Source organism: Manihot esculenta, chromosome 15, assembly GCF_001659605.2.
Source record: "Manihot esculenta cultivar AM560-2 chromosome 15, M.esculenta_v8, whole genome shotgun sequence".
In the NCBI taxonomy this organism is placed as follows: domain Eukaryota; kingdom Viridiplantae; phylum Streptophyta; class Magnoliopsida; order Malpighiales; family Euphorbiaceae; genus Manihot; species Manihot esculenta.
This window is the reverse complement of record NC_035175.2, coordinates 7,788,479-7,813,704: the sequence shown is the minus strand read 5'-3', so window position 1 is coordinate 7,813,704 and position 25,226 is coordinate 7,788,479. Positions and strand designations below refer to the sequence as shown.

Genomic DNA, 25,226 nt, shown 5'->3' with positions numbered 1-25,226 from the left:
TACAGTGTTTTAAAGGTTAAGTCTGGTAGTTTTGAAAGAAAAGTGTTACAGATGTCGGATCATGTATGGGATTTTAACAGATACACAGAGTTCATAGCAGGCTTACTACGGGTCTAGGCGGCCTTAAGCCGATCTGGATCCTAGTGCCGAGCAGTTTGGGCCGTTACAAAGAGGGTACCGGTTTCCGGGCTGTTACAGCGCGCCCCGCAGCGCCCCGCGCCAGTAGGCGTCCCACGGGCCCGTTGCCACAGCGCCCCGCACCCCCTGTGCGTCCTGCAGCTCCTGCACACCCCGCAGGCCCAGTTGGCTCCCGTAGGCCTACCACGCCTTGCCAACTGCCTGTGTGCCAGCCCGCTGCCCCCGACGCCCACTGCTGGCAGAATTGCCCCGTTGGCAGAATTGGCCAATCCAGCAGCCCGTCTGCTGTTCTTTTCCATCGATTGGCCCGTCCCATTAATTCTTGGGCAATTTCGTTCCTTGGGTCGTTTTGCCATTCCCATAGACCTACGACCACACATTTTTGGGGAGTTCGTGGGTGTGTCACCTTCGGTACGTGACACATGCCTCAATTGCCACCCTGAGACTGTCTCTTCTCATCCCAGGATCACCAATGGCTGATATGTAATCAGACTGCTGGCTCTGGCTAGCCACCCCATAGACTAACTGTAGAAGATTGCAGATTAATGCAAGTACAAAATGGTTACAAAGCTTCCTCTTCCCCATAGAAAGTGCAGATGAATTAATTGCAAACAAGAAATACATACATTTTTATATGGGAATGCAGTGCATGGTAATTAATTTATGACATAGCCAGCTAATTAAGGTTTTTGCGTGTGTGGATGTAATAATTTGTTCAATCTTATTAGGACTATGCTTATGTTTAATTTAAGGATGTGTATGTGCCAAGTTTTGACTGTTTTGGAGTTTGGTTAGAAAAATTTTTAATACTCTTTCTCTTCAATTTGTTTTCTTTTTCCTTCTTCTGTTATCAGATTGGACTTTTCTTTAATAACTTTGTCTCTATAGGACCTCAGCTTCGGGCCCACTGTTTTCTATCACTTTGTCCCTTTCTTTTTCCCCGTAACCTACTTTTTTTTTTTCCAGTCACGTTTGCTTTTTTCATCTTTAATTTTCATTATACCATAATCTGAAAATAATTCAAATTTTATTAAATCAAAATTCACAGCCACATAGGTCATATCCATAACCTTTATATACTAAGCTAATAAACAAAATATTAAACTAATAACATGTATGTATAAACTATACACACGGCCGTGTTACTTGTGCTTAAGCTTAAGCAGCGCTGCAAGTGCAACATCAACCGCGTCTTCGAATCCAACACGGCTAGAATTTGGGTGGGCATAAGTTATTGTTGGCATGATTTCTATTATTTTTCTGCGCATTCTCTCCGCTCTATCGCTCGAAATCTTCGAAAGCTCTTCCTCTATACTTTTCTTCTCAATCTCGCTCTCATCTATATAAACCGAATACTCACTCTCGTTCGCCGGAAAATACCAGCCGTACTGGGTGTAAGCCGTGTGTCGGGAGAAGAACACCGGTATGCAACCGGCCAGCACAGAGTCGAACGTCGATCGCCTCGTGAATGAGTCTCCTGCCGCTTGCAAGCAAAAATGAGACTGACTTAACACTTTAAGCACTTCTAGTGGTTCGTAGCATTTACTGTCGCTATTCCTTCCGCATTTCAGGAGCTTGCACTGAGTTGATTCATTGCATTGCTTGATTAACTCGTCTCGCACGGCGGCTTTATCCACCCCCTTCCGGGGCCCTCCGATGAAAGAAAATAGGTGGTTTCTCTCTGCTCGAATCATCTTCTGCTGCCACGCATGCATCTGAACGACACTCGATGGGTGGAAGTAGGACGGATACGGCACGCCGTATTGATTCTGTCCTTGCCATGGTTGTCTCTCTACGGTCAGCACCGACATGTTTTTGACAGGTGGCAAATCTAGGAGGCAGTTGGCTCCGAAGTCCGGCCCACCATTAGCGTTCCTCATGAAATCCCATGCGGTTCTCCCCAGGGCTAAAAAATGGTCCTTCCCGTCATGCCTCCGCCACCAGGGCTGCATTTGGAGGAATTCCACTAATCTAACGGCTAATTCATCGCGTGCAGTTTGATTGGCTTCGCGGAACTTGCTGGAAGCGTGAAGACCACCATAAAAGGGGACGTAGAAGAGATTAGCAACGTTGGGATCCCAGGTGCGACACGGGTGGTTCTCGAGTCGGGCGTGGAAGATCATCTCGGCAAGAAACTGGTGGGTAGAGAACCAGGAGCCAGAAGTGGCGAGCGGTTGGCCAAGGCCATGGTTGGCGACATGGGGACACATGTCGGTGTAAACGTTGAGGTGGGTGCAATCACGGAGGAGACCCAGGTTGAATTCTTGCGGCAGCTGATACACAAAGAGTGAGAGGTTTCCTGGGCAATTACCGGCGGCGGTTGTAGAAATAACGGGGAAACGCAGGTGAGTGTGATTAGTAGAGGAAAAGCAAAAGGAAGCAACAAGAAAAAGAAAGCAGGAAGAAAGGAATATTAAGAGAAGAATGTATCTGAAGGTAAGTTTGTGATAATAATAATGAGTTTCTTTGGTTTTGGAGAAATTATTTCCTTTGTTTTGATCTTTCCATGGAGTTGGTACTGAAGGTTTTCTGAAAAACATGGAGAAAAGAATTACAGAGAAAATTCAAAACCAAGAAAGGGATTGTGGAGAGATGATGATGATAAAAATAATATATATCCATAAATTTTAAATTTATAATAGATTAAATTGACGTAAATACTGTTACAGCTTTGAAATATAAATATACGAGCTAGTATAACTTTTATATAGAAATTTTATATATTTATATATTTTAAATTTGGAATAAATTGAATTTAAATAAGAAATATATATATATATATATATATATATATATATATGCTTTAATATTGATACTCCCATTAAGAGTTTGGATGTAATGATATTAAAATTCAATTTTTCAGTATTATTAATAGGTGGCAGTCGTAAATTCTAAGAAATTAGTCTTCCAAAAACTCTAAAAAATGACATAATTGAGTATCTAATAAGAAAAAAAATTAATGTTAGGATCATGTTTTGTAAATTTCCCATATATGTCCATCACTTGGTTTTTAGTACTCTTTCATGTTTATTATAATAATATATAAATTAATCATTATAATTAATAAAAAATTATTTTTTTAATATGTATGAAAAATAAAATAAATAAAAATGATAAGAGGAAGAATGAGGTAAAAAACTGTAGATTTGGAATTAATTAAAATTAAATAAATTATTTAAATCCATCACTTTCAATCTCATAAGTAGTAATTGATTTGAGACAGGTGGAGAGATTAATTGCAAGGAAAAGGTATGAGAGGGGGTGGCCCAGGTTTGGTTGGGAATCATCAATTAATAGAATCACCAAAAGCAAGGAAGATGCAGGTGGAGACAGGTTGAGCAATCAGGATTTGGGGAATTGACGTGTGTTAATCAAAATCCATAAATAATGAATTTCTACTTGCTAGTTGTCACTCAGCAATTATAGAAGAAATCCTTGTTATTATAATATTATATTAATAAGATGATAATGAGAATAGCAAAACAATTGTCTTGGGGGCTTTGTTTTCCCCCTTATTGGTATTTCTTTGTATGAACAACTGTTATTGTCGGCTCATTTTTCATTGCTCTACATTACAGGAAGAAAGTCCCTCAAGCCTCCATATATTACATTATTTGCATGAAAGTTGAGAAAGAAGATGCATGATACCACATCAGCGGATCAGGATCATGTCAAATTCTCAAGGTATCAAGGTGAGATTTACTATGGAGTTCACGAGCAAATAAACTTCTGAAATACTCTTCAACTCCTATTCTCTTAAACAATGCTGGACTTTGTTTCTTGATTAAGCTGAGAGCTGGCCCTATTTCAGCATTCATCCTTGGAGCATAAAACGTAGCAATGGAGATTCTTACCTTCTCCAAGTTCACTATTGCCCTGTGCTCAATGCTGCGGTATATCCCATTGCTTATAATCTGCTATGCATGTGCATAGGTAATAAATTCAACAAAAAAGGAACAATCAAACCCAAGAAAAAAAAAATTCAAAGATGGGTATAGTTAGAAATACCTCTAAACTGTCTCCAATGTTGATGACAAATGCATTTGGGAGGGGCTTAATGGAAACCCACTTACCATCTTTCTTTATCTGAAGACCTTCAACTTCATTGACCTGCAAGAGTATAGTGATACCTGAGGCATCTGAATGTGGAGTAAGACCAATGACTTTGTCAGGTTGAGGACATGGAGGATAGTAATTCATTCTCATTGACTGAAATCCATCTTCAAACATCTCTGTTATTTCCTCTGTCTTCACTTCTAGTGCTTTAGCCATCTGTGCTAGGATAGCCATGCCTAAATTTTTCATAGCTGATGAATAGGCGTCTAAAGTGTCCCTGCACCAAGAAAAGTACTGTAATTGAAATTTCACTCTCAATGGAGAGTGAATCAATGAGAGTTTGGCTTAATGGCACTGGACTCTGAGATTCTGAGTTCAAATTCACTTGAAGCCTAATAAAGAGAGAAAAGGGATTACCTCAAAGGAAGAGGGAGCTTTGGATATAAATGAGGTTTCCTTGCTTCAACAGGCTGGGTGGTCATGAAGAAGATGTCACCCCAGTCCAGCTTTTGGTCCTCAGCTACAACAAAGGCTTGCCCAAAACCCTCTACTTCTCCAGGACATTGCCATAACTTTTTCTTCTCTTCCATTGGGAGGTCGAACAAATCCTGGACCTCCTTCTTTATCTTCTCTAAAAGTGAAGAATTCACTCCATGGTTCACCAGCTGCAAAATTTTAAGTTAATCAAGTATATTCCAGCCAACCTCATATTGATAAATTGCAGGCTTAAATTTATCCCCTTTATTGGTACTCCAAATAATTTTGGCATATAATTATCATGTGGAGTAGAAAGTCCTGGAGGTGAGTAGATGTCCACTCGTAAGGAAACTTGACTTCAAGATAGGGGCGTGCAATCATTTGTTTACTCAATAATTTTCTGTTTTTCTAGATGATCACGGAATCTAAAAGTAAAGAAATGCCAACAAGTTAGGTTCAAATTCCTAGTTCCTTCATTAGATCCAAGGGTTGAAGTCCTTACTCCTTACTATTTTTTTTCTTATATTTTCAGAACTATGGGTATCAGTCCAAAAGATCTTCTCCTTCTTATGGATTCGAGTCCTTAACTCTCATTTTCTCCTTAAAATTTCAATTCTGAAATTCAGTTCTGAGTAAGAAGACCACAATATTATAATAATTAATCAAGAAGAAGAGGAAACTAATGAAAATATAATTACCTGAAAGAAACCCCAGTCTTTGCAAGCATAATGAAGCTTGGTCAACTCAGAATCCATAGATTCTCTAGAAAGTAACCTCTGCATATCAATAACTGGAACCTCTTCTGCTGAAACCTCATTCTGGATGATGGGTTGATCTTGGTCCTGCCGTATGTACCTTGGAGGAATGGTATCCATCTGCGAGTTAGCTAATTCTTGAACACAAGGCACAAGAAGAGAGTCCCCAAGATTCACCACTTTTCTTGTGTCCATGGTGTCGATCAAGATTTTGTTTGCTTGGAGGATCAAATTGCAGAATTTATTGCTAGGATTGGCACTAGTACTTGCAAGTGTAATTAGGCTGGCACAAAGTACGCAATATGCCTTATATAGTAATCAGCAGCCAACCCATTCCCAAACGTCTAACCAAAACCCATTTCGCCATTTGCAAGGTTCAGTACTATAGATGATGAACTGTTAAGGTTTGTCTTTTCCAATCACCTACCCTTTCAGAAACTGTGCTTTAGTTTGATGTGGGGCTATATCTATAATTTGCTTTTGACTATTATAGAAGCTTCCTTTTCTCCCATAGGTGCACTTTAAAGCTGTATGGTTGATCTTCCATACTTTAGATGGTGAATATAGGGCAGAGTTTATCCAGAGTTTATAATTTCTGGCAAAACCCCACAAGAAGCTTCTAAACTTTTTCAAAATAAGCTGTCCAATTGAAATTATATTTTTGGGTTTGTAAGTTATGAAATTCGGTGCTATCTTTGAGTCTTAAATTAATGTAATAAATATTGATTAGCAAATTTGAGATTTTTAGGTCTTTTAATAACTGTTAATGATCCTAATATATGAATGCTCTTACACATGGAGCAGTTACCTTCCCACTGTCTCTTAGGAACCTTAGTGCGATCAATTCCCTCACGGCCCTCTGGATCCTCAAAGAACACTTCAGAAAACCAAATCATGTGCTTTAGCATTTTGCTTTGATGATATTTCTCGATTTCTCATGTTGCTTTGGCACTTTGGACTAATTGCAACAATGTGGTTTGGAGGAATTCTCCTTCAAGGGTAGTCTAACTTAGTGAAAGTTTGCTTGGATGCCTAATGTGTGAGGTTTTTTTTTTAAAGTGTTTTTACATATAAATCTCAAATTAATTGAAAAAAATTTGAATATTAAACTTAATATTATTATAATGAAAATGTAAAAACATTACAACTTTAGTTACAACTTTAGTTTGGTAATAAGTGTATCTAAATAAATTTGAGAGATAATATGAAGTAATTAGTCTTGGACTTTACAGCAAATTTGAACCGAACCTAATTTTTACCGCCGACGTCCGATAGAGATTCATGATAACTTTTCGGAAAGAGAATTTTGAGACGCTTAACTTTCAAAGTGTGATGAGGGCCGAAAGCCTGTCACAAAGTTCGATATGAAAATTTCATCGTTTAGGGATCAGTTTTATATTTTAATTATTATTTTTTGGATATTTTGAATATTTTCATAATTTTACATATTATGATTTTATTTTTATTATAAATAAAACACTTTTCAATTTTTAAAAACAACACTTTTCGTTTTTTAACCTTTTTTTTTTCTTATTTCGTCCTAACCAAACGATATTAGTTAAAATTTCTGACGGAGTCTAAATAGTTCTGTATCAAGAGATCTCAAGTTCTATTTTTCTAATTTCTGATTATTTCAAAAAAAAATGAAAATGTAGAAAATATAATTATATTCTGATAATCAAGCTAATTGTTCCAAATTTCAAATGTTACTATGTATTCCAAAATATTATTTTTATTTTATAACTTAATTTTAAATTTTATATAAATTTAAAATTATTAGTTCTATTGACAAATTCACTTAATTAGATTATTATAATTATTATTTATAAGTAATTTATTATTTTATTTCCATCAATTAGATTAATATTGTGTTAATTTTAAATTTTATTATGTTATAATAATAAATATTAAATAGATTATAAAATTTATTGCTAAGCTATAAAGAATTTAAGTTCATTGCTTAATCAATTACTAATACTTCTGCTTATTATGGGTTAGAATTTGCTAATCAGTGAGCATCTCATGTTTTTATGTTCCCATGCTTTTGATAAATTGCAAAAGTTAGGGCATGTTCATTTAAAATAATAACAGCTTTTTGAAATTTTTTCAAAAAAATGGAAAAGGTAATTTTGTATAAGGGTGAGCACTCTGTCGGTTCGGTTCAAAATCGAATTAAATTGAATAAATCAAAAATTAAAATTTTAGTATTTATAAAAATCGAACCGAACTGATTTTGGTCAGAAATTGAATCGAACTGAATCGGTCTGATTCGGTTTGATTCGATTCGATTTGATCAGTTTTAATTTTTAATAAATTTTTTATTTTTTATACTTTATTTTTAATATTTTAAAATTTAATTAAAATATTTTAATCTTAATATAATTTAATTTCTCTATATTATTGAAAATAACATATTATTATCACTAATCGGTTCGATTCAATTTTTTCAATTTTTTTCTGATCAAAATCAAACCGAATTGAAATAATCGAAATTTTTAAAATTAAAAATCGAACCAAACCGAATTGAATAAAAAACCAAACTAAATTTTAAAATTAATTCGGTTCGATCGATTTTTTCGGTTTGAATCGAATACTGCTCACCCCTAATCTTGTATTAATATGTTTTAATTTTTCAAATTTAGAACTGAAAATTCAATCCTTTCATTTTTAACATTTAACTAATATTTGGGAAGTAGTTTTAAGATTTTTTTTCATTATTTTTATTTATAATTAAAAATTTTATTTTCTAATTGGCAAAATAGTTAATCCATTAACTTAATAAATAGATTTTTCATTTGCCAAAAACATAACCACTTTTATCTTTAAAAATATTAGTTGATATAAATAGAGATCTAATATCTAATTAGAATAGAACTTTTCAGAGGGTAAAATTTGAAAACAAGTCGAAATATAAAAATTGTCTAAAAACACTTTAAATTTGTAATTTAAATAACTTGATTTCTCGACTAAGTGGAAATAACCATCGCATTACTGAATATTGTCAAAATTTTAAAATAAAAAGAATCACGTAGACAAATATGTCATTACTATCCTTCAAAAAATAAAAGCAGCCAAAAAACACATAAATCCCTACCACCATATTCAATGAAGAAGAAATGCTAGATGCTTTAGAAAAGGAAGAGATTTCACAATAGTGCAGGTCAATATTTTCCATAATCGAGGTAGCTTCTAGATCAATAAAAAAATTTATAGAGAATAAAAGATAGTTTCTAGATTGACAAAAGCAACCGTAGAAAATAAAAGAAAGTATTAAAATTGAATATAGTTTATAACTCTAGCGTTCTATCGTCATAAAAAAAAAGGAAAGTTTTTGAAAAATGAAAAAATATGTAAAAATAATATGAAAAGACTGCAGCCAAAATAGAGTTTTTTGCAAAATTAGGGACGAAAAAGTTTTATTTGCGGATTTAGGATTGGGGAGATTTTAATTGTCATTTTGGAGTTCGCCTGCCAGGTGGCAAGGCAAAAGAGAGCCTGGCGCCTTTTTGAGAAGCGCCAGGGCCTGGCACCTCTTTGAGAAGCGCCAGGGCCTGGCGCCTCTCAAAGAGACGCCACACGTAGTCTTGGCACCTCTTTGAGAGGCGCCAAGCGTGGTCCTGGCGCCTCTCAAAGAGGCACCAAGCATGGGTGGGACGGCCCTGACGGCTCTTTGAGAGGCGCTAAGGCCAAGCGTGGACAAAAGACCCTGACGCCTCTCAAAGAAGCGCCAGAGCGAGTGCTGGCGGCCCTAACGCCTATCAAATAAGCGCCAGGGTAATCCAAAATATATTAATAATAATAATAATATATGTATAAATTAAAAATATTATATATCATTATTTTAATAGATTATAAATAATAAATTAATATTATGGGATTTGTATATACTAAACGTAAAACTATAATAAATGTACAAACTTTTTATTAATGTTTAAATAAAATTAATAATTTGTAATGAAAAAAAATAGTGAATTTAGTAATGATATAACTAAATTTAATTTAAGAAATAAGAATAAATTAATAAAATTTAAATTTAATTATACAAAAATTTACATTAATATTCTCAATGATGTCTAACGATGACCATGTAAATGATCACCCGTGCCACAATGCCGTGGTCTCCTCTCATCAGAGCGTCTTGTGTTGTACCGACGGCCGTCAAATGATGGCTCCTGTTGACCCTCTTGAGAATTTTCAACATCATCGTCAGCCATAGATATATTTAAATCAGGAGGTTGAGATCGAGGTCTTGAACTCTCCCCAACAACTGGATCCTGAGTTGCAAAGTCGAAATCTCCTGAATAAGGGGTTGCAGAAAATAACTCAGGAAATTCCGAAGAAAATAAGCTAAGTCGGCTTGAGGGATCGTCCAGTGATTGTCGATGGAATGCTGGAAAAACAGACCGTGATGGAGTATGTGGTTGCGTAGGGGAGAAGAAGTCGAACGACGTGCTAGCCATGCCTTCCCCTCCAGTCTGATCATAATTGGAAGGAGTTGGAGTAAATGACTGAAAAGGTATAGAAAAAGGCCCTGGTGTCCATCCTGTATACTGACTCTAAAAATCGTATCCATAAGTGGGCATTTGTGAAGATTGGCCCAATTCTGTATATGAGCCGTATGGATGGAATGCAACCGGTGATGGTATCTGCATTACACCAGGGTTTGGCTGTAATACCCGGCTAGACTCCGGTATCGGAATTCCTACCGTCCGGTGGAATCTCGGATGTCGGAAGCCTCTAGTAGGGTAAAATCATGTTTTTGTAAAATGTTTTCATGTTTTTAATGGTTTTAAGTATGAAATTAAATGAGTTTTGCATGAAAATAGCATTGGAGGAAAACTCAGGTTCGGCCGCCGAATCCCAAGTTCGGCCGCCGAACATGCATGCACTTCGGGAGTGCTTTAGGCCCCCGAAAGCATAAGTGAGGGAAGTCCAGGTTCGGCCGCCGAACCTCATGTTCGGCCGCCGAACATGGCATGCATGCGGAGGCACATTCGGCCCCCGAACGTGGTCTGGCCAGCCACTATAAAAGGGTCCCTTAGCCGAAAACGGGCGAGCTTTTCCCCATTTTCGGCCAAGGTGAGCTCTCCGCCGTCCCTCACCCATTTTTGATGTTCTTCCTCTAAATCTTTCGAGATTTTCACTTGTTTTAACTTGGTTTTGAAGATTTAAGCTTTTGAAACAAGTTTTGGAGCTTTGGGAACTCAGGAGCTCATTTTCGTGGATCTCCAAGTTTAGGTCGTTTCCCTCTCGATCTTCAAGAGGTAAGGACCAATCTTAAGCTCCTTATGTGTTTTAAATAAGTTTTATGCAAGATCTATGGGTAGAAATGCATGTTAGGTTATATGTTGAGTTTATGGGTTATTTTGATGTTTTGAACAATGTAGCTTGCTTGAGTATGTTTGAAGTGTTGTAGTTGGGGTATTTGATGTTTTGAGGCCCCTAGGAACTTGTATGCATGATTTGGTTGAGATATATGCTTGATTTGAGGTTTTGGGAGGCAAGGGGTTCATGAGAACCAAGTTTCTGCCCTTCTGGCAGAAACCAGGTTCGGCCGCCGAAGGGAATTTCGGCCGCCGAACCCCCTTTGTGGAGGCAGCATTCGGCTGCCGAAGCTTGCCCCCGAAAGAAGACTTTCGGATCTGTCTAGGAGGTTCGGCCGCCGAAGGTGCCGCCGAACGTGCCTGACTTTCGGCTCTGGAGGGACTTTCGGCCGCCGAACCTGCCGCCGAAAGTGCCCTGTTCAGCCATTTCTTGCATGTTTTTCTATGATTATTTCAGGATGTTTTAGGGGGTTTTTGGGGAGTAGTTTAGAGTTATGTTCTAGCATGTTTGGTCCCTCATTTGAGTCCACCTGTGTAGGTTCGGACCCGAGGAACCGAGGACCCCAGCAGTGAGTTCAGCTGCTTTGGTGTTGTCAGAGTCAGCCAGAGGTGAGTGGAACTAAACTTAATCTTTTAAATTAAATGTTTTATCATGTTTCATGCATCATGATTATGCAATAGGGTGATTGCATTAGTTTCACGAATATGCCGCATTGCATCGATGGTTGTTGATGTGGGTGAATGTTGGATGACCCAATTAGTCCATGACAGGAAGACCAGGACCCCATTCTACGGCCTGGCACGATTGTGGACTCGAAGACCAGGAGCCCAGAGGAGGCCCTGGGATAATGGTAAGCAATGTATGTATGACAGGAAGACCAGGACCCCATGCTACGGCCTGGCACTATGTTAGCTTGGACTAATTGGTGACAAGTTCACCCAACCCTTATGTGAATTGTCTGTGTTATGATGCATTTCATAGAGCATAGTGTTAATGTGTTTTAATAGCTCTACTCACTGAGCTTTTAGCTCACCCCTCTCCCTTTACCCCCAGGCTTGCAGGTACAAGATATAGCAGGAGTCCGGATAGAGTAAAGAAGTCATGGTTATGTAATAGCTAGCAATGGACATGATCAAATTTCAATGTAATAGTGCAGTATAGTTATGTAATGAGTTTTATGGTTGTTAGTGTGTGCTTGACCATAGATTGTTGTATCCCTTTTATACATGATCTTAGAGAGTTATATGATGTTTATGTATACCAACTCAACAGATGTTATGTTGCCCATTGGGGGCACAGATGAGATCCCACAGAGGGATCAATGTTATGTTAATGATGTGCACAGGTTGAGTTTGGTTGATGCTCATAGAAAGAAAAGTTTTAATTTTTATGCATGTTGTTGATCATGTATGGGATTATACAGGTTCACAGGTTTTATGTCAGGCTTGCTACGGGTCCCGGCGGCCTTAAGTCGACCCGGATCCTAGCGCCGGTAGCGATCCGATTTTCGGGTCGTTACATTGGCGTAGGCCGTGGAATCTCCGTCTCCCTTGATGGCCTGGTAGTGTGGCGACGATGTCGTGGAGGATTCCTTGAGGAGGATGGTGCGTCATGTACATCATCTGGAAGTGGTTGGAAAGGTGGAGTCGGTTGTGGATGTGGTATTTGGAAAATGCGATCGAACAAACGAAGTGCATAAAATATTGAATTGACCGCATTTCCAATCTTGTCTACTGTTAGGTGACGAACTTGACTCGCCAATAAGCGGCAGCTCTCCAGACCATCCTCCTGCAAAATGTATTTATTTAGATATCTATCCCAAAAGTTACGTAATGTAAATATTTATATAATTAATACATATATCATAGTGACTCGCCCATTACCACAGCGCCGATTGATGCACCCTTTTGAGACACTCACCGACGTGCAATCATTCTGTACCATTCCATATACTGTGAATGGTAATGTAACGGCTGGGTCATACTATTGCTGGCGACAATCCATCGGTGCCTTGATTCCCAGAGAGTAATCCAATGTTGGTTCTCGGTCATCCAGTTGGTAGCTGAAGAAGTTAATTTTATTGAATGCATATCATTTGTTTGACGTGGTGGTTATGGAATGGGTTGAGAAAATCCAAACTGTCTCAGCACCCTGTCAGGTTGATGCCACTCAACAATATGAAAACAAATTAGTGGAACAACCGATCTCCATATTTGTCTACCCTGTAGACAGTAATCTGGCATAGCGTCCACCACAACATCAGAGTATGACTCCCATATAAATTGTGCAGATAAGATAATGTAAAAGGTTAAAATTGTATAATTTGAATTGACATGTAATTTAAAGGTATAGAATGATGACCTCTTCGGCTTCCATGCGGTCAAGTTGGTACCGAAATTGCACTAGCACATGAGTTGTAACTTCGGTAATACTTATAGCATTACTCCACCTACACAATTTATAGTTTGGAATTAGTAACAAGATGTTGGATTTGATGGTATAGTAGTACACAATTTACAGCACATACCGACTGCCAATCGGTGTATCTGGAAGGGGATTTATCTAGAAAATGGTAGGGGCAATTGTTTTTATTCTGTCCCATGCCCAAATTTGTAAAATATGCAGTGGCCCGCCAACTTGCTGCACTTGTGGTGATGTTGCTCTGCAAAGCTCTTTATAAAGACAAGCAAGGGAGGCTGGAACAACTGGTACTCACTCTCACCAGACTATTCCCTTAAAGTGGGAGGTCAAGGGTTCGAGCAGTGGGGGAGGCGACCTAATTCCCAGAGGAAGGAATTGGGCCAAATCCACTCGGGCTAGGGCGGGCCGTAATGGCTCCCCCGAGGGACAAATCCTGCCTGGAACCCGTGAGGGTGAAGGGATGTTAAGAGCTGCTCACAGTGGCTGGGCCCAGAGGAAGGTCACGGGCTGTGAGCGGTAACAGGGCCGGTCGTACGGGGCCGGGCTGTTACACAACTATATTGACCACAGGTGTTGAATTAGCGAGTAGTGGCAAAAACATTAGATTGACCCTATGAGCAGATCGATTAATGAATAGCGATCCACCTATTAGCCGTAATAGGAAAGCCCGAGCATGCCTCTGAATAGTAACATCATCAGCGTACTCGGAAATTTGGTCAAAGTTATCTCTCAACCAGGTGAGTGCAACAATATTTCCCTTCATAACTTCACGATCCGAGACCAACCCAAGCAAATCTTGACATAGTAATTGCCAAGGTTGTCTTATAGTCCTAGTAACAGCACTGCCATCAATAGGCAATCCAGATATTAGTCCCATATCTTGAAGTGTAATAGTACACTCTCCATGGGGTAACATAAAAGTATGTGTTTCTGGTCTCCATCTCTCAACCAAAGCTGTTATGAGGTGGTGATCTAAGTGGAAGAAGCCTAATCGAACAGCTCCGTAAAATCCACTAGCACAGAGATAAGGGATAAGCCTGTCATCAATATCATGACCGTGTAATACGGTAGAGGATCGTCGGCATGTGATTACACTAGCCTCTTGTGGATCATCCCACACGACTTGGGACCTATAAGATGCTTGGAAATATAGCAATGAAGTATCATGTGGTCCTGGGTTGATGAATAATCTACTGTCATTTGAGCCCTCCATTCCTGCAAAGGGTTATTAGAACTATCAATTCCTTATGTCAATAATTTCTATTGCTAGACATGAGGATGACATAACAGAAATAAAAGAATAATGTGAATTTAGAAGGCAATTCTTTATTTTGGTACAAGAGATGAAGACATAAACCTTACCTCCTAAAGATTACCTCCTAAACCCTAATACCCGACCCGAGTAACATATTACATAACACGATAAATGTATGTAGACATTTCAACAGCATTTCGGTAGACAATGTGACAAATATTTTGTAAAATCGCCACAATCATTGTCACTATAATCAGACAGGTCATTATCGTGTACGTTGAAATTGCTGGAACATGATAACTGACTATCATCGTATACACTTGGAATTTCACTTTGCTCAGCATGATATTTATCCAGCCTAATTTCCATAAGCCTAATTTCCTTAAGTAGTTGATCCTTGAGTTTCTTAACTTCTTTACATGTATTGCGAGCCATGTCTGCCGATGTAGCTTTTGGAATAGGCAACTCATGGTAGCCACAATAAACTTCCAATTCGCATCGGATCTCCCACAAACGTTGCCAATCAGGTTGAGGAGTAATTGTCGCATTTCCGAAATCAGAAATTTTTTTGGAATGATATCCGAAAAATATATGGTTAGCAAAATCTTGTTCCAAACACGCATTAATTGGTTAATTTGAAAAACATCGCTTGTGACCATACCATGAACAACTGTTTGGATTAATATATTTGTCTATTAGAGTGTTATGACTATTATATTTTCTCTTTTCTCTGCTTGATTGGCATGCTGATGACTCACGAAGATCTTTGCAGGATGACATTTTTTGGATGTAACATGCGTATGATCAAATGGTTAAATGTCATAAACAATCAATGAATCATAACAAATTACAGATATTTGCAGAAAATAGGCCATGTGAAAATCATTAATTTTTATTCACAGTATATGTCTTTTTATTATGTCCCGATTGACCACATATAGAACAGTGATTTTTTCCGGGAATATTAACTTTTGCAACCCTCCAATCCATTTCATTTTGGATCCTTGATGACTTTGGTCGCCCTTTTTTCCTAATTCGGTTCTTGTTTGGAATTAGTGGTAATTCATCATCTGAAGGCCAATAATCTAAATTACCTAATGGAATGAACATGTTTTCGTAACATTTAAGTGACCTTTCCAGAGTGTAGTAGCTATCAACGAATTGCTCATAATCAACAGACCTCGACATGCATGCTGCTATGGCATGTGAATATAGGATACGTATCTCTTGAAATTTACCGCAACTACAAGTCCCTTCTATAAGCGTAACAACTTGTTTTTGACCTGATTTTGCACTTCGGACTTCGACAACCAAATCATCACGATTAAATGTAGTAACACGATGGCCATTTGCTGACTGTGCGTTTTTTTTGTATCACTTCACCAGTTGACTGGGTGAATCTATAGCCATCTTGTTGCTGCCGAAAAAATTAACTCCTTCTAGTATCGAAGTAATGCACACATTGATAAAATATTTTTTCAACCATTGCTGTAATAGGCAAAGCTCGAAAACCTTTCAACATTCCATTGACAGACTCAATGGTGTTAGTCGATATTGATCCATATCGCTTTCCACCATCGTGCGAACGAGTCCACTTCTCCAAAGGAATCTTCACAGCCCATTCAAAGGTCTCGAGATTTACTTCCTTAATTTTATTCATCGCCTCAGAATTTCCTCCTTTGATTATGATTAGCTATTACGGTCAAAATATATTATTGAATATGAATAGGTTATATAAAATAAAAATTTAAATCGTTTTATAAGTAATCGTGGGGTGAAGTTTTATCAGCCTTTTGCAAACATTCCTTCATCGTTGCATTCTTGAATTTTGTGTTGTAATTGCTCAAAATGTGTCATATGCAGTATCGATGATGTCCACTTGGTGGTTGTCACCAATCTTGTTCCATAGATTTCTCAATTCCAATGTGACGATCAGAAATGACACATAAATCTTCGCGTTCTGTGACATAAACTCTCAAACAAGACATGAACCATCCCCAATTATCTGAATCCTCCTTCTCGACAATTGCAAAAGCCAATGGAAATATCTGATTATTTCCATCAAGCCCTGTTGCACACAATATACACCCACTATATTTTCCGTATAGGAATGTACCGTCAACAAAAATTATTGGTCGACAATGCTTGAATCCTTCAATAGATTGACGATAAGCCCAAAACATGCGATCAAATACACGAGACGTACGATCCAAACGATCGTTTATGTAATGGGGATCATCTTCAATTACGCAAATTGAAGTGGCACATTGCATTCATGTACTTACGGAGCCTTCCATACGATTCATCCCATCCACCAAAAATTTTCCTAATTGCAAATTGTTTTGCCTTCCATGTCTTTGAATATGTTGGTTCATATCCAATTTTATCTCTAACTTCTGCCTTAAGTGTTTTTATTTTAATGTGTGGCTGTTCTTCTATCATAGGCAAAATAAATTGACATATAAATTTGTTATCCAATTGAGGATGGTCTTTTTCAACCATTGGATTAGAACATGTATGCGGCCCATCGTACGATACAATTCTCCAAACCTCAGATCCCTCCTTCATTGATGCACGCAGATGCCATTTACAGTTATGATTTTTATATTTGCATTTAATACTATATGTTTTTTTCTTGGTCTCATCAGAATAAAACTTATGATGTCTACGCAAATGATACTCCTTTGCTGCTGCTATGACAGCATCTCTGTTCGGAAAAATCATCCAAACAGAAAACTCTTTATTCGGATTCCAAAACATATTAGTCGTTGGCTTTGCATAAGGGTCTACACACATTAATTCAAAATCTATTTCTGAATATGAGGGTGGATGCACAAGTGGTAAAATAGGATTACTATACTGAGGAACAACATTATCATCAGCTGATAATAATTCGTCATCCTCAATCCAACCACTTTCATACTCGTTAATGTCAGAATCAGATAACCTCTCTGAATCAACATATTCATCATCTTCATCAACAACTTCATTGACAATATTATCAACACTATTCAGGTTAAAATCTTCAGTACAAAACGGATTAGTTGAACGTACTATGATTTCATCTTGCTCTTCAATATTCGGACGCAAAATACAGTGTGAATTCTCTAAATCATCAGTATAAGAGGGATCAACACAATCATCTTCCTGATTTTTGTGAATATCTCTAACGACATCGACATAAAAAATTATGCTTTCAGATCCTAGTATACATACGTAATCGAACATCATCTCTACATCGTCATCATTGAGTAGTTGAACTAGTTCAAATTTGTAATCGTTATCACTAATAATTGGTTTTCTATATTCAATCTTGCATATGAATTGATTATGGTTTGACAAATTTGTAGAGCGAACTCTTTTCAAAACAAGATCCTCATAAGTCAACATTTGTTTCATACGGAAAAAATTGTGTTGACCACCAACATAGTCGTAACCTAATTCGGTTCTAATAACATGACCATCCCAATGTACAATGTCATAAATTGGACAATTCATTTTTGTCAAATCTAGTACACATTTCAAACATAAAAAATATAGAATAAGTATTTAATTAACGTTAAAATTTAAATGCAGTATAATTACGCATACCTGTTTGTTCTAATCAATGCGATCTAATATCCTTACTTTGAAGATTGTCTATCAAACTGCAATATAAATTTTAATTTTATGTTTACCACCAAATACAATATATCATAAAAATTATCAAACAATAAGAATTATATTACACCACATAAATTGTTAAATAAATATATTAAATAATGTTACTAACCTTTACAAATTCTTTAAAATTGAAAGGAAAATGTATTGTGATTAGGAATGGAAATTGTAAGGGAAGTTGAATAGGGTGGAGGAGAGTAAAAGTTGAGTAAGATTTGGAAAATTAGGTGAGTAAGCATGGGGTGAGTAAGCGTGGGGGGTTGGGTTGGGGGGGTATTTATAGATAGAAGTATGGCGCCGCTTTAAATGGCACCAGGCTTATCCGCATCCTGGCGCCACTTAAAGTGGCGCTAGAATGCGGTCTTCTTCTAGCAGTTCCGAGGCGTCTTCCAGACTGAAAGACGCCTCGGGACTCCATTCTAGCGCCATTCAAAATAGCGTCAGGTTCATGTCATGTACCAGTCTTGAGGCGTCGTGCGCCCCGTGACGGGTACACCCGAGGCGTCTTCCAGACTGGAAGACACCTCGGGACTCCATCCTGGTGCCATTCAAAATAGCGCCAGGTTCAGGTCATGTACCAGTCCCGAGGCGCCATGCGCCCCGTGACTAGGGGAGAGCATAAATCGGTTTGAACCGAAAAACCGAACCGAACCGATCGATTTCGGTTTATCGGTTCGGTTAATCGGAATGTTCGGTTTGGTTCAGTTAATATATTTAAGATTATTCGGTTTTCGGTTCGGTTCGGTTCAAACGTGTTAAATAACCGATCAAACCGAAATAACCGAATTTAAAGCCAAACCCGAACCCTCCCCCTCTAGTACCCAACCCTCCCCCTCCCCCTCCCCCTCCCCCTTTCAGCCCTTCTCTTCTCCTACCCTGATTCAGGCGTTCTCCAGTCCCCATTCCCGATTTCTCCTCCGAGCCTGAACCCCTATTCACTCACAGTCAGTCGAAAGTAAAATCCGAATCGTCGAATCCCATTAATTTCTTTCCCGTCGAACTGTCAACCTCTTTCCCGTTGATTTGCTTTGCTGAACTTCATCCTCGTAAGATCTTTAATTTCAGAAGCTCTTCTTTTTCATTTAAACCTAATAATGCTCCGGGATGAAGTTGGGTTAATCGGGATGACACAGTGTAGCAACACCGGAGCGTGCCGAAAACAAATGACACAGTGTAGCGACGCCGGAATATTCCTCGTAAGATCTTTAATTTCAGGCAGAAAACAAAAAGAAGCTCTTTTTTTTCATTTAAACCTAATAATGCTTTACACACGAGCAGGAACAACTGGAAAAATCACAAGGAGTCGAGTCCTCTCTTGGACAATAGCATCGTAAAGCATAACAAGAAACCCACAATGATTTCCGGCACCAAAGTTGCCGCATCTTCTCCTATGGAAAACAGAAATCTGCAGTGCTGAAATTGGGCCACTCTGAATATGAGTGGACTGCTAATGGGTTACCAACTTACCATTGAATCACGGTAGCGTTGTAGGTGAGACCATGGGTCGGGTTCAGTAGGACTCCAGCCTCTTCGCTTGTCTCGGCGGCAATGATGAATTCTGTAGGTTCAGTGGGACTCCAGCCTCTTCTTCTTCTTCTTCTTCTTCTTTTTTTTCTTTTTTCTTTTAATTAAGGTTATTTCGAGCTTTCATGAAATTGATTGTTTATTTCGGTTTGAACCGAACCGAACCGAATCGATTTTTATCGGTTAGGTTCGGTTCGGTTATACTTTTATAATCGGTTTTTTCGGTTTTAAAAATTTTAACAAATCGATTTTCGGTTTTTTCGGTTCGGTTCGGAACCGAACCGACCGATTGCACAGCCCTACCCGTGACTGGTACACCTGTCCTTGGCGCCACTCAAAATGGCGCCAGGACTTGGATTGGAGAGTCTCTTCATGGCAGAGATTCTCTGCCATGCTCTTCATGGCAGAGAATCTCTGCCATAAAGAGACTATGGCGCCATTATAAGTGGCGCCATGGTCTTCTGTCTTGAATAGAGCCTGGCGCCTCTTTAAGTGGCACCAGGTCCTGTACCTATCCACGCTTTTTTTTTTCTTCCTACTCTTAAATTACAGATTTTTCTTTCTCAAATATTTTTTTTTTGCTACTATTAAATTACCCATTTTTCTTTTTAAAATATTTTTTTTTACTTTATTAATGTTGTATTTTTAATAATTACAGTATTTGAAATAAAAATAGAGTTATATCGCAATGTAGCTTATAAAATGAATAGAACACTCAACTTTTTTTCTTCATATTTATCAAAATAACAAATATAATTTAATAGAATAATGTTCTTTTATTAAAAATTTAATATTTTAAATATGTAAATTAAATTATGATTTTTAATATAATTTAAATTTTTTATGTATTTATAATTAATAACAATTAAATTAACTATATTTTTTTATTTTAATTCTTATAATTTAAGATCAATTACTTGCATATTATATTTTATCAATTTTAATATAAACCCAATTTTTAAATAATTATAAAATAAAATTTTAACTAATAAATTTACAATAAAAATATTAATAAGTAATATATGTAACACAATAAAATAGACATTTATAAAAAAAACAATATTACAAATTTAAAATATTAACTAATTACATAGATTTTAATGTATCTATTTATTTTTACATTTTCCGAATTTGCGCCCTTCGCTTGAACTTTTTGCAAATTTAAATGTTCTTCCCTTTCTTTGTTCCAAATGATCATACATATTCGCTTGATAACTGGTACGTTCACCTCCTTCTGAAATTAATAAGTCAATAAGTATATTGATTAAAATAAACAATAAAATTAAATATTAAGCTTAACTAAATATGTACCTCTTAATCTTCTATTCTCTCTTTTACAAAATTCTTTTTGCGAAATAGGAAGACTGTATTAGAGATGCATTCAAGGTGCATAATCCAATTTTTCATAAAAACGAAAATAATAATTCACTATATCAGAATAATTTTCTATTTCGGGTTTTGAGAAAATAAAACTTAAAATCTTAAAATAACACAACGGAACAGTTTCAATCAAAATATCAACCATTTTTATATTCCGCATTTTATAACCGGAATAAATTATTTCTTGCAAATAATAATTAAGCAATAAAATATGTTGGAAAAAATTACTTCGAGAATCTATTCTTAATTTATATATTTCTTTCCACATTTTTTTCACTCTATTTTTAGCTAATTTACCTCGTAAAACTTTTGGAACAATATAAATGTGAGTCATAAATCAATTAAAACAGAAAGAAGAAGAGGATAAATGTAATATCCGGCTAGACTCCGGTATCGAAATTCCTACCGTCCGGTGGAATTTGGATGTCGGAAACCTCTAGAAGGGTAAAAACATGTTTTCATAAAATGTTTTCATGTATTTTAATGGTTTTAAGTAAAAAGGATTTTGAGTTTTGTATGAAAAAGACCAAGGAGACATTTCCAGGTTCGGCCGCCGAATCTCAAGTTCGGCTGCCGAACATTGGATGGTTTTGGAGGGCAAGTTAGGCTTCCGAAAATTTCAAAGGTTCGGCCGCTGAACCTCATGTTTGGCCGCCGAACATGCATGAGATGTGGGTCACGTTAGGCTGCCGAAAGGTAGTCTGGCAGCCCCTATATAAGAGCTCCATGGCCGAAACGGGCGAGATTTTCTCCCCATTTTCGGCCACGGTGAGTTCATGCTCTCCTAAGGTTGTTTTCAATGTTTTTCCTTCCGATCTTTCATGTTTTAACAAGTTTTATGTCGATTTGAAGGTATTTGAGCAAAAGAACAAGTTTTTGAGCTTGGAGACCCAAGGAGTTAAATCTCTCCCAACTCTAAGTTAGATCGCCTCTACTCTTGATCTTCAAGAGATAAGAGTCGATCTCTAGCTTATGATGTGTTTTAAACAAGTTTTATGCAAGTTTATGGAGTAGAAATGCATGTTTAGGTTGTTTTGAGTTTATGGGTTTAATGTGTGTTTATGAGCAATGTGGGTATGTTTGATGTGTTGTAGTTAGGGTTTAGGCTAGTTTGAGACCCCTATGAACTTGTATGCTTGATTGTGCATGTTTAGGAGTGTTGTAGAATAGGTTTATGCATGTTGAAAAGTTTGGGAGGCGTTTGTGCATGTTGGAGCCGAGTTTCTGCCACTTTGGAGAAACTCAGGTTCGGCCGCCGAAGGGACTTTCGGCCGCCGAACCCGCTTGTGGAGGCAGCTTTCGGCTGCCGAAGCCTGCCCCCGAAAGAGGACTTTCGTCTCTGGAGGGTAGTTTCGGCCGCCGAAGGTGCCGCCGAACCTGCCTGACTTTCGGCTCTGGAGGGACTTTCGGCCGCCGAACCTGCCGCCGAATGTGCCCTGTCCAGCCCTCCTTTGCATGTTTTTCTATGATTGTTTCATGTTGTTCTTGGGGGTTTTTGGAGAGTAGTTTAGAGTTATGTTCATGTATATTTGGTCTCTCATTTGAGTCCACCTGTGTAGGTTCGGACCCGAGGAACCGAGGACCCCAGCAGTGAGTCAGCTGCTCTAGTGTCTGGTCAGAGCTATCCAGAGGTGAGTGGAATAACTCATTACGTTTTAAAGCAAATAATGGACATTTTAGTATGATTCACGCATCATTAATGCCATGAGATATACTAGGTTGTCTGCATTAGAATTCACGAATATGTTGCATTGCATATTTTGTTGTTGATGTGGATGAATGTTAGATGATCCATAGCCCTCGACCTATGATGTGATGATATGATATGTACGGTATGGAATGAAAGACCCGTGGGACCCATTCTACGTCCGCTGGCACTATGTAAGAGAAAGACCAGGACCCATTCTACGTTCTAGCACATTGGAATGTTATGTTATGCTATGTAAGAGAAAGACCAGGACCCATTCTACGTTCTGGCACTATTGGATATGTAGAGGGCTATTGGTGACAAGTTCTTCCTTGATGTGATATGTTTGTGATGTGATGCATTCCATGAAAGCATGAAATGTTAATATAATGTTTTTATTATTCTGCTCACTGGGCTTTATAGCTCACCCCTCTCCCTTAATCCCCAGGTTTGCAGGTACAGGGTAGACCAGGAGGTCAGCAGGAGTAGAGTTATGTTATTGTATTAGTTAGATGTGGACATGAATATGGTGTAATGTATTAGTACAATATAGAAATGTAATGTAATGATGTTCTTAAGGATAGAGTGGTGGTTGACCATAGTATGTTGTAATCCCTTCATGAGTACATTGTAACGACCCGAAAATTGGACCGCTACCGGCGCTAGGATCCAGATCGGCTTAAGGCCGCCGGGACCCGTAGCAAGCATGACATGTAACCTGTAAACCTGTTTAATCCCATACATGATCAGCAACATACATAAAAATTAAAACTTTTCTTTCATACATTCTATCCTACACCAAACTCAACCTGTGCATACACTATACATAGTCATAATCATAAACTTGACCCCTCTGTGGGATCTCATCAATGCCCCCAATGGGTGGTATAACATGTGTTGAGTTGGCTAAACATAATCATCAATAAACATCTAAGATCATGTAATAAAAGGGATAACAACATCCATAGGGTCAAGCACAACTTCTAATCCTCAATATCATTATACATAACATGACTATTCAAACTTTATATCATCTTACAATTTTATCATGTCCACTTCCTATCTATTACAAACACATGACTTTACTCTTCTTGACTTCTCAGTCTAGTCTGTACCTGCAATCCTGGGGGAATTAGGGAAAAGGGGTGAGCTACAAGAGCCCAGTGAACAGAATAATAGAAAACAACATTTAAAATCTCATGCCATCATGTAATGCAACACATCACAACAAATCACATCTCGGATGGTATTGTCACCAATAGTCCTCTACATTCCAAAGTGCCGGGACGTAGAATGGGTACAACCGGTCTTTCTCTTAACATAACATATCATACATACCAATGTGCCAGGGACGTAGAATGGGTACAACCTGGACTTCCATACCATATCATGCCGTAGCATCATCATACCATATGAGGACTAAAGGATCATTCAATAACCAATCCACATCAACATCATAAATACAATGCAACATATTCGTGAATTCTAATGCAAACAACCTAATTCATCACATGGCATCCATGATGCATGAACATGCTCAACTGTATAATTCATTTGCTTGAAAAACATAAAGGTTTATTCTACTCACCTCTGGCTGAAACTCTACTGACTCAGAAGCAGCTGAACTCACTGCTGGGGTCCTCGGTTCCTCGGGTCTGAACCTACACAGGTGGACTCAAATGAGGGACCAAACAACTAGAACGTAACTCTAAAAACATCCCCCGAAAACCCCCTAAAACACCTCAAAACAATCATGCAAAAACATGCAAAGGAAGGCTGGACAGGGCACTTTCAGCGGCAAGTTCGGCGGCCGAAAGTCCCTCCAGAGCCGAAAGTCAGGCAGGTTCGGCGGCACCTTCGGCGGCCGAAACTCCCAGACAGAGGCAAAACTCATGCATGTTCGGCGGCACTTTCGGCAGCCGAAACTCTCAGACAGAGACGAAAGTCTCCTTTCGGGGGCAAGCTTCGGCAGCCGAAGGCTGCTTCCACAAGAGGGTTCGGCGGCCGAAAGTCCTTTCGGCTGCCGAACCTGGTTTCTCCCAAAGGGTAGAAACTTGGTTCAAACATGTACAAATGCCTCCCAACTCATACCATCATGCATATAGCTCAACCAAAACATGCATACAAGCTCCTAGGGGTCTCAAACTACCTAAAACCCCATCTACAACACACAACAACAACACATTGCTAAAAAATACAACATAAGCTCATAAACCTAACCTTAGGCTAAACATGCATTCTACCCCATAGATCTTACATAAAACTTACTTAAAACATGAAATGAGCTTAAGATCGGCTCTTACCTCTTGAAGATCGATAGAGAGACGACCTAAACTCGGAGGTGGGAGAGATTTGAGTTCTTGAACCTCAAAGCTCCAAAACTTGCTCAAAACTTGGAACAATTGGTACTCTTTCTCACCAGACTATTCCCTTAAAGTGGGAGGTCAAGAGTTCGAGTAGTGGGGGAGGCGACCTAATTTCCAAAGGGAAATTTGGGCCAAATCCACTTGGGGAAGGATGCATTCGATGCAAGAACCCAAGGGGACAA

At 38.2% G+C, this 25,226-nt stretch overlaps 3 protein-coding genes across 3 annotated transcripts; all 3 read right to left on the bottom strand.

The window, feature by feature from the left end:
• Positions 1 to 894: 894 nt before the first annotated feature.
• LOC110601112 (probable xyloglucan galactosyltransferase GT17) lies at positions 895 to 2,759 on the bottom strand. Its single transcript, XM_021738126.2, has one exon. It carries the CDS (start codon positions 2,676 to 2,678, stop codon positions 1,281 to 1,283), a length of 1,398 nt encoding a protein of 465 aa, XP_021593818.1. The 5' UTR covers positions 2,679 to 2,759; the 3' UTR covers positions 895 to 1,280.
• Positions 2,760 to 3,563: 804 nt separating this feature from the next.
• LOC110601113 (protein SRG1) lies at positions 3,564 to 5,880 on the bottom strand. The gene is made up of 4 exons (XM_021738127.2): positions 5,370 to 5,880; positions 4,612 to 4,859; positions 4,147 to 4,471; positions 3,564 to 4,052 (listed from the first exon to the last, which is right to left on the bottom strand). The coding sequence occupies exons 1-4, from the start codon at positions 5,619 to 5,621 to the stop codon at positions 3,810 to 3,812; spliced, it is 1,068 nt and encodes a 355-aa protein (XP_021593819.1). The 5' UTR covers positions 5,622 to 5,880; the 3' UTR covers positions 3,564 to 3,809.
• A 10,436-nt stretch (positions 5,881 to 16,316) lies between these two features.
• On the bottom strand, positions 16,317 to 17,925 carry LOC110601981. Its single transcript, XM_021739412.1, has 2 exons — positions 16,713 to 17,925; positions 16,317 to 16,666 (listed from the first exon to the last, which is right to left on the bottom strand). The coding sequence occupies exons 1-2, from the start codon at positions 17,923 to 17,925 to the stop codon at positions 16,317 to 16,319; spliced, it is 1,563 nt and encodes a 520-aa protein (XP_021595104.1).
• Positions 17,926 to 25,226: the final 7,301 nt, after the last annotated feature.

What these genes read in the sequence shown, in the direction of transcription:
- LOC110601981 (XM_021739412.1), bottom strand. Translation starts at nt 17,925, where the DNA reads ATGAATTGTCCAATTTATGACATTGTACATTGGGATGGTCATGTTATT. An exon ending in TGAATCGTATGGAAGGCTCC is followed by an intron (nt 16,667 to 16,712) that starts GTAAGTACATGA and finishes GCGTAATTGAAG; the next exon opens with ATGATCCCCATTACATAAAC.
- LOC110601112 (XM_021738126.2), bottom strand. Translation starts at nt 2,678, where the DNA reads ATGTTTTTCAGAAAACCTTCAGTACCAACTCCATGGAAAGATCAAAAC.
- LOC110601113 (XM_021738127.2), bottom strand. Translation starts at nt 5,621, where the DNA reads ATGGACACAAGAAAAGTGGTGAATCTTGGGGACTCTCTTCTTGTGCCT. An exon ending in AAGACTGGGGTTTCTTTCAG is followed by an intron (nt 4,860 to 5,369) that starts GTAATTATATTT and finishes AAAATTTTGCAG; the next exon opens with CTGGTGAACCATGGAGTGAA. An exon ending in ACATTGGAGACAGTTTAGAG is followed by an intron (nt 4,053 to 4,146) that starts GTATTTCTAACT and finishes CATGCATAGCAG; the next exon opens with ATTATAAGCAATGGGATATA.